Source organism: Drosophila navojoa, chromosome X (genome assembly GCF_054131105.1).
Source record: "Drosophila navojoa isolate 15081-1374.11 chromosome X, UAZ_NAV_1.0, whole genome shotgun sequence".
NCBI lineage: Eukaryota > Metazoa > Arthropoda > Insecta > Diptera > Drosophilidae > Drosophila > Drosophila navojoa.
This window is the reverse complement of record NC_142895.1, coordinates 21754517-21764384: the sequence shown is the minus strand read 5'-3', so window position 1 is coordinate 21764384 and position 9868 is coordinate 21754517. Positions and strand designations below refer to the sequence as shown.

General features: G+C 34.9%; 2 protein-coding genes across 3 annotated transcripts in view; one reads left to right on the top strand and one right to left on the bottom strand.

The window, feature by feature from the left end:
* The first annotated feature begins 3860 nt into the window (after positions 1-3860).
* Positions 3861-9868, top strand: part of LOC115564301 (frequenin-2) — a 46875-nt gene continuing 40867 nt past the window's right edge. The window contains exons 1-2 of one of the 2 annotated variants that reach the window (XM_089264989.1): positions 3861-3997; positions 4281-4329. The gene's annotated coding sequence lies outside the window, so the exon portion shown is untranslated. The remainder of the gene's footprint in view (positions 3998-4280; positions 4330-9868) is intronic. The other variant, XM_089264991.1, reaches the window with a different exon arrangement.
* Positions 5328-6185, bottom strand: Andorra (andorra). The gene is made up of 2 exons (XM_018110555.3): positions 5593-6185; positions 5328-5528 (listed from the first exon to the last, which is right to left on the bottom strand). Exons 1-2 carry the CDS (start codon positions 6110-6112, stop codon positions 5410-5412), a joined length of 639 nt encoding a protein of 212 aa, XP_017966044.1. The 5' UTR covers positions 6113-6185; the 3' UTR covers positions 5328-5409.

Here is a 9868-nt window from a genome sequence, read left to right as displayed (position 1 = left end):
TTAAATTGTACTCAATCATTAGATTCCCTATATGTCATACTCATTTCAATAATATTCTATTAACTGCATTTTAAATTCGTTAATAATTGTTACTTGTGTCTGGGTTGAATACCTTGATAACTTTTAATTACTAATAATTTATATACAAAAACTTTTTATTTACTTGTCTAATTATTGTCTAGAGAATTTTAATGATTCTATATAAATATATAGAGATATATGTGAATATAATAATATATAATTTACCTAATTCTATAGTTACTCCCGACTATTCCACACGAAGTCATACGTCTTGCTCTAGCCTTCAATTGAGTTTTACTCACAGCTACCGAATGTTTTATTTTCTATGCTCTGAACTTATGGAAAGTGTAAAATCATGGAAAAGTATTATGCATACCTTGACCTCATCGCAAATGGGAAGTCAGAGTATAATAGTAACAGTAAGTTGAAGGATGCATACAGAGTCTTGATCAGAGCAACGGAATGAGTCCGTGTGTTCCGTATGTGTAAACGCGTAGATCTCGTAACCTATAAAATCTAGACACCTGAAATTCTCTTTGTCGTGGCTTATTATGGCACGCGCAGTTTAATATTATTTTAGCTAATCACTCTAACTTCTTCACTAATATTTTCTCAAGTTTGCCTTCAGCACTACATTATATTACAATCTAATAACAAGATATATATGAATAATGAAGACAATTTTGCGAGTCCTATTATACAGTGTAAGACATAAAATACTGTAAAGTCGTAAAGGCTTGAGGGGGGCGTGGCGTTAGGCTCATTAAAATCTAGAATTTTGCGGTTATTTCACTGCGAAAATGCGGTAGGGGCGTGAGTTTGTTGCGTAAGGCAGCCGAGTTGAGTGTGGAGTGGAGTCGTGTGTCACTTGCGGTCACGTTGAGCTGTGGCCCATCATTCAGTTCATTTGGCACACTCAGAGCTCTGACAGCACATGCTCTGTGGTCGGTCACTTGAACAGCTCAGGGTTCGCATCGGTTCGTTTTGCTGTTTGTGGTTTCGTTGAAGTTGATTTGATTATGCTTTGGGCTTATTGCATATTTTCAGTTCACATCATGCCGGGGCTCACAATACATGTATATAAATGTGTGTGTGTGTGTGTGTGTGTGTGAGTTGACATTTATATGCGGTTCGTCTGAGTGTGGGCAGCTTAATTACCCTTTTGCTTACCATTGCGGCTATGCTATGAATATGAATATGAATTAATAATGCAATCGGAACGTCAGCTGTGACCACGTGCATAATTAATAAATGGAAAGAAAGAGAGCGAGAGAGAGAGAGGAGAGAGGAGAGAGGCATATATATACTTACTTAGCTGACTGTGCAGCCTCGTGTCTGCATCGGAGTCTGTTTATCTAGGCAGCCCAACTATTTATAATGAAAAGGCTGCCAAATAAAAATGAAAATAGCTTGGTGTCTAATTTTTGTTGCTTTTTGCTTTTTTCTTTCCTTTTTGTTTGTATCTATAAATTGGCTCAGCTGCCTCGGCCGCAGTCGCCGTCGCCGTCGACGTCGCCGTTGACGTCGCCAGCATTGAGCTAACAAGCAAATTAACGAATCGAATAAAATGTGTAGTCCGCAGTGCGAAACAATGCCACGTACATGAATTTCTCTAGATGAACAAATTTCAATTTCAACAATTTTACACAGTACAACATTTGCCGCACCGCTTGCAAAGCACCTAATTCCAGCCACACCCCCTACTGCCGCCCCCTTTGTGCGCCCAACAGCAGCAGCAGCAGCGATCAGCGCTGAACTAAAACAAATAAACAATTATTGGCTGCGTTCAATTCCTCAGTATTTCGTTTATGCGTTCCATTTATTGCCGACGCCAGCGTCGACGTTCTGACCACCAGCAGCAGCGGCAGCAGCGGTAGCAGCAGCACCGGCAAGACCAAGACCGTATCGAGCCAGCTTAGGTACGTCGATTGCGGCCCATTAAATGCGCCTCTTACGTACGCAATTCCCAATTTATTCTCTGCGCGTTCGAATTTTGAAGGCGCTACGGCAGAAGCGTTGGGTATATACATTTGCATTAGACATACATGTGCAAGTGGTAAACAGCTTGATTGAGTACATCCAATACTTGAAGGTGATGTAAATATATAAACATTAATTTGAGTATTTTAGTATTTTAATTTGTATTTTTTATTACACAAACAAAGAATAGTTAAAGTATTTATTTACATACGTATATAAAATGAATTAAATAATAAAAATAAACTATCATACTGTATATTTTTATTATTTAATACATTTTATAGTTATATTTATATTTTATATTTATATTTAAAATTCTTTTATACACAAAAATTTGCATTTAATTTTTACTTTATTAAAAAAAAAAAAAAAAATATATATATATATATATATATATATATATATATATATATATATATATATATATATATATATATATATATCTATATATATATATATATATATCTATATCTATATATAAACTATCTGTATATATAGTAATATGATTTATATATTTATTTTACTTTAAAAAATTATTAATGTATATATAGTAATGTAGTTGAAGTATATTTTTTATATTTACTTAAAAGAAAATATATATTTATGTATATAAATAATATATATATAGTAATATAGTATTACTTTTAGTAAATTGTGATAAATTATTGTATATAAATTCTTATATTATTATTTTTAATTTTTATTACATATTTTTTATACAGGTTTTTTTTTTTAAATTATTTATCAATTAATCTTTATTTATTTGAGGATTTGTTAACAAAGTTTGAGAAACAAATATAAGCATAAGGGACCGTTGCAGTCGGGCTTTACCGACTACAGAATGCTCCCTCATGGCTCAAAGGCTATCTGATAAATTTTCCTATTTGAATTTCCTAGTTGAATTCCTGTTGAAATTCTTCTATGTGTAAATCTTTAAATCTCGCCCTATAGAGAACACAATTTTTGCCGTTTTCGGGTATATGTGGAATATATATAAAATACTCCAGTATGTTTTGTGACTAAAAATTCATACAATAATTGACATCAGTATAACAAACTGTAAATAATGCCCTTACATATACATATATCCATAAGTTATTTATTTTGCTTGATTAATTTAAAGTTATTCAATGTTAAATAAAAATACGTAAAATAAAATGAAAAATAAAATCAAATTTTTGCACATTTTTTAAAACTAATTTCAATGCATACTTGAATAGATTTATGCGCTATATAAATGAATAATGAAAGCATAGCTGAAATATATTGCAATCAATAAAAATGCGTACAATAAATAGAAATGAATAAATATATATTCAAGCAAAAATGTCAACGAAATGTTAAGTGCACAGCGCCACCTGTTGTTCTGTAGCGGCTATGCAGTTCGTGAGGCCGGCTGCTGAGCTGGCATTATGGCAAACAAATTTTCACTTTATCGTATCTGTTGTTCTGCTTATTGTTTATTCTTGTTGTTGTTGTTGTTGGATCGTTTTTGTTTTGTTTTGAATGCGCCCGACAATGGGCGTCTCATAAGGTTTTAATTATTTACTATATTTAGGTCTGCGCGCCTTGGATCGAAACTAAAAATTTAGCCAAACTCATTGCTGCAATTAGTCAACGGCAGCGGCAGCGGCAGCGACAGCGACAGCATCTGCTGTCGGCACCTGCACACAAAAATGCCAAGTAAATTTCTAAATTCTCAATGCTCGATTCTCGATTCTCGAATCGACCAAATTTCTTATTGTAGTTCCGCCTACGTCGACGCTGCGGCTGTCGCTGTGGCTGTGCTTCCGCTGCTGCCGCTGTCGCTGCCGCCGCTGCCGTCGCTGCCGCCGCTGCTGGCAGTGGCATACTGGGCGTATTGCTGCCACTCGGCTGCCGTTAGCCATTCGCACAAGTTGCATGTTGAGGCGCGTTAAGTTTTTCTTTTTGCTTCTGCGGCTGCCTTCGCATTGTTATTTTATTTTCGGTTCGCGTGCGCTGTGCATATTTTAAAGTAGGTTTTCTTTCTCTCAAACTCGCACTCGCGCAATGTTCATTATATTTGCACTTGTTTAATTGTACTTTTGGCCTGGTGTTTTATTTTATTTTATTTTTATTTTTTATTTATATTTTTTTTTTTGTTTGTGTTGCCGTGCTAAAATCTTAAACTGCGTTCAGTTTAGCCCGCTTCCCTGGCTCAGTGAGTGCGCGTCAACTCTCAGTTAAGCTGAAGATTACGTCAGTTTAATGAGCATATTATTTACATATTTATTATCGTTTCATTTGCAACGGTTCAGGCACAACAGCCAGCGGCGACAACGTGGGCGTGGCAACAAATGCATACAGGTTCGTGTGAACGCTTTATAATTAGGCATTAACTGATGTCTGCACTTTGTAATCTCATGCTCACACTCGGCTAATCTCTCTCGCTCTCACACACACACATTCTCTCTCTCTCTCTCTCGCTCTCTTGCTCTCTTGTGCGAGCGCTTAAATTTGTTTTCTTATAAAATTTAACAAATGCAGAGCTTAAACGGATCATTGTAGTTCTTGTAGAAGTGAACTTTGCAAGAAAAAGTCTGAAAAGGGGGAGGGGAAGAGGGAGATATATATATATGTATATTTATCAGAGATCGAAGCAGAATGAATGCCTGAGTGCAAGTGAAATTAATATGGTTATATTTTGATATACTAAATAATAACAATTTGCTTGCGCAAAGAGAAATATTGCCCATCTGCTCTCCCACACTTTCTTAGAGAGATCTCCCCCAGGATCCTTTGTTTATATGTATGCCAACATATATTAATGCTAATGCATCATCCTCCGTTAGTTTTCAGTTTCACTCATCAGCTCATCATCATCAGCCATCAAGCTATAGCGAGTGAGTTTATCGGAGATGTTCTTATAGAAGATATCATGAGTCAACCGCATTCTTGTATAGCATATACAGTATATATTTTAAATTGTTTTATTTTTAAGTTTTATCTTTAAGCTACTTGTGTGTGCTAATATTATTTATTTGCATATTTATAATTTTATTTTATTTTATTTTATTTTATAATTTATTTTATTTTATTTTATTTTATAATAATTTATATTGTATTTAATTTGATTAATTATTGTTTTATTTATTTATTATTTTTATAATTTTATGATTACAATATTTTTCAAAAAGTCTTATACAAATAATTTAAAGTGCTCAGCAAAAGCGAGCTTAATAAAAAAAAAATTAAATTAGAATAATACAGCAGAAGACATTTGCATAGAAATCTGTTTGGATAGCTATGAGGGATGTATTTGCTTGGAGCACGAGCCGGGATGCAGATGCAGTGCATCTCAGCTCTCTCCTCGCTGCTTTTTGACTGAGATTGCCCCAGGCGTGGCTTGGCCTGGTAACGAGCGTTGGGGGGGTGGGAAAATAGACGTTAGATTTGAGTGGGCCGAGACTTGGTATGGTGGCGCTTGGGTCGATGCCCTGGCAATATGACGGTGTCGGGCAGTTGGCCGAGCAGCATGAAATCAATTGCCAGACGCCATTTGGCAGCTGGGGGTGGCACGGGTTGGTTAGTCAGTCGTTAGGTGATAGCTGATGGGTGATGACGGCTTACCTGCACCCTCGATGGCGAGCAGGAACCAGGAGAGGGAGGCCACAAAGCGCATAAAGTAGAAAGCATCGTTAATCAGCCAAACGGAAAGGCCGGGACAGTAGTAGAATATGAAGCGCGTCCACGTCCAATTCGAATGGCCGAGGGCCTGCAGCGCCTGATCGCATATGTTCAGCAATGGCTGCCATATGGTGAGCAGCACGTAATCAACCGCAAAGAGCATCACGAACAGCTCTAGCAGCAGCAAGAGCTTCCGCACCACTGACGGGCACCGCTTGAGCCACTGGGGCCGGTACTGGGTGAGGGTCAGCAGCAGGCCGTTGGCAAAGAACAGCGTTGCCCAGCTGACCGGCAGCGGCTCGGGCACCTCGTCGGGCAGCTTGCTGGCCTTCAGCACGCGTATCACATGCCACTGGTTCCACTGGAGCAGCAGGTTCAGCGACAGCACCAGCATCGACTCGTAAAACTCTCGCACCAGCTCCTCGGCTCGCCTCTGCAAGCGGCGCATGCGCAACTGTCCCATGGCTCTCGAGTGCTCTTCTCGAATTTGGAATCACAATTCTCAACAACAAAAACAAAAAAAAAAAAAAAGGGTAGCTTCAACTATGCTAGCTATAAACGATTTGAAGTGCTTTTGCCTTATATTTATTTATTTTATTTATTTTTGGTGCGTATGAAATGAACAAAAAAACAACGAGAAAACAACGACAGACTCAAAAGTCAAATACGTTTGAGCTTGGCTCCGTATTAGTTTCGACTGATCAAGTCAATCTTCTGACTGACAATTTCTATATCTATATATGTATAACAAAAAAAATGGTGTAAATTTTTCTTTGTGTTTCTTTTCATTCTAAAAGCCAAAAGATTATTTTAAATTAAATTTATTTGTATTTGTTTGAGCAACAAATGTCAAATATATTTGAGTTATTTATCAGGGCTTTGTGTTACCTTCAACTAATCGAACCAAACATTTAACTATATGATTTTAAAATAGGATTAAATACTTTGGTCTCAATCCCAATCAAAGCGCGAAAATTAAATTTATAGGGTAAATTTCATAAGAAAATTTAAATATAAATTAAATGGAATATCATTACATAAAATTAAAAAGAAAAGGACAATTTTATATGCATATATAAAGCTCCATAAAAATTTCCTTTTGTTTCTTATTTTTATCTATTAATATTCAATTCAATTTGCACTATAATTTTCCTATAAAATGTACCCTATAAATTTATTTTATTTTTTATCAGCTTAAATTTAAGTTTTATTAAATTAAACAATTTTTTTTCATAAGTGTCTGGATTATGTTCTTATTACGTCTATTCATATTCTTTGATTTTATAAAATTCTTCAGCATGTTTTTCACATATTTCCATAAATAAATATCTCTAAAGTTCGAATCGGGCCTGCTTTTGTTCGCTCGCACGTGCTGATTGAGAGAGCTGACTTGGAACTGGCCACGAAATCAATTTCTCTGCCAAATCAGCAGACTGTACGATACGGCCGGGGGAAGGGGGGCGCCCACTCACATTTGTCTCCACATATTGGAGCATGAGTGAAAGAGAAACCGTCATAATATATTCTCATACGTGAAGGGCAGAAAGGACACCCTAATCCTGCCCCGTTCAGTCAAAAACTTGCCATTGCTTCGCTGGCTGCTCCAATAAAAGTTGTAGTTGTTATACCCTATACTGATGTCAGATGGGCGTATAGCCCAATGTGAGAAAAATTCAGCTTGTTGGAATATATAAAGATGTCCAGTTTTTAATTGGAATTTCAATGAAATGGAGAGGAACTTCGAGAAGAGAATTTCCTAAATTCCGTTGAATTTTGATGAAAAGGTTAAAGAAATATGTATATGATAGTTCGCTGTTTCTAGAAATACAAAGAACTGTTGAATATAATAAATTAAGTAGAAAGCAAATTTAAATATTAAAAACTCCATAACAATTCGTCTAATTAATTATAAAAAAATATATATTAATATGCTGTTTCTTTTTATTTGTTTTTATTATTATTTATTTTTAATTAAATAATTTATTTTTCTATTTATTTATTTATGTTTACCATAGAGTCGAAATATTTTTATTTATTTTTTATTCATTTATTTATGTTATTTTAAATTAAATAATTAATTTTTCCATTTACCCATTCATATTTACCATCAAATCGAATTATACTATTCAGCTGAATAGATAGAAGGAATATTTGTATTGCTTTGTGGCTGCTGTAGCCACATACAGGGTATCTGCCAGTCATGCTGCCTTGTTGATTGTTGGCCGATTTATTGTTATTTTTCTTGTTGTTTCGCATTTTCTGCTCGACAAAACGGTAGACCCTAAAGTCACCGGCGTCAAGTAAACAAAGCTGCCACCGACTACAAAGTGTCTATGGCGACGGCTGTCGTTGAGCCCCGAAAAAAAAAGAAAAATGGGACGGTGCACCACACAAAACACGGATTGAGTCAGAAAGAAGCTGAACTATTCGGCTGACTATGCTTAAGAGACTATTCCATAGAAATAGTTAGAAGATATATTTTTAGAAAATTCTGCTAAAATGAAGAGAAAGATTTCTAATCAAAATAAATAAAATTAAATAAATAAATAAAATAAAATAAATCAAACATCAATAAAATAAACTAAACTAAAAAAAAAACTATATCATAATAATTGTTTAAAAAATCATTATGACAAAAATGTAAAAACTAAGAATATTTTTTTATATAATTTTTTTAATTAATTGATTTTTTTTTAAATTTTTATATATGTATATATATTTTTTTTCTATTTTTTTTATTTGTGCATCAGCTGCAAGGAATGCTCATTTTTTTAGGTGAACTCTGTTCAATTTCCAATTGATTCTTCGATGAAATTTTATTTTCATATAAACGTTAGACGAATTGATTAAATTTAATAACAAAACATTTAAAATTTGTAGGATAACAAAAAAAAAAAAAAATAATAAAAAAAAAAAATAAATAAATAAATAAATAAATAAAAATAAATAAATACAAAATAATTGTATAGCAATATAAACATTTAAATTGAGAAATTAAATATTTGAATTATTTATATAAATATGTAAATTATTTATAATGCTTTAAAATTGAGCTCGATTCAATTTAATATTGATTCTCATCTTTTGCTGAATATCGTTTTTAGCTTTATACTGAGTGAAGGAATCAATAAAAATACATAAAGATTCATATTCCTATAGAATTTAAATGTGTATATGCAGTGGCTAAATTCGGAGCTGTACTTCTCCTATAATGTTTTGCTCCAAAACCTATTTCAAATCAAAACGAATGTATACAAACCCCAAACCGATTAATATCATTCGATTATAATCGATATCGATATCAATAGGAAAGCATTAAAAATATTGTTCGAATAATTTTTCGTCTTACACACTTTAATAATATACTAGTAATCCCATTAAAATTGATTCCTTGTAGGGCATGAAACTCAAGCTATTAAAAATGAGAAAAGAAATGCAATTAAGCAAGCTGCTATCAATTGCAAATCGACAACTTTGTCGCCTGTCAACTGTCAGTTGATGTGCTTAAGTGTGTGCGTGCGAGCTTCTGTGGTTGCTATTGAATCCACCCACTGACAGTGGCGCTGTCAGTGCCTTCATCTGTGGATTGCTGCCGCTGCCGCTGCCGCTGCTGCTGCTGTATTTGGAACTGGTCGTCGTCATATTGTGTTTGGCAAATCGTTTGCGATAAAGCCAACTACATAATGTCTCTGTAGGCCAGGGTGCGACCCGGGGGCCGAGGGGCGGCACATAAAAATGCTAAACCAGCGCTATGCTGGCGTCGCAACGACGCAAACACCCAGCTCATATGACCGACCATATAGTAATGTATGTGGCTCTCCCTTTCTACCCGTCTGTGTGTGTGTGTGTGCATGTGTGTGTGTGAAATGGCAGGAGATGGTTGGACGCAGTATAATGCGCGTTATCCTTGATTGCCTGCTTCGATAGCAGGATATGAGGCGGCTGCAAACAAGCCGCTCAACGTTTCTTATAAACGCACACACTTGGCCAAAGGGTCACAAGACTTTCGGAGCAAACATGCGATGGGTAGATGGATTCAAAGATTTATTAATATATGTATATATGTATATATAGCTATATGTATATTTATGTATAGATGCTTGACTTACACTGTTCCATTTGCTCTGTAAGATATCTGTCTGGATGGGTAGATGGACTTAAATATATATTAATAGGTATATCTAGACTATGTAAGGATATTAGAATCTATTTTATGTTA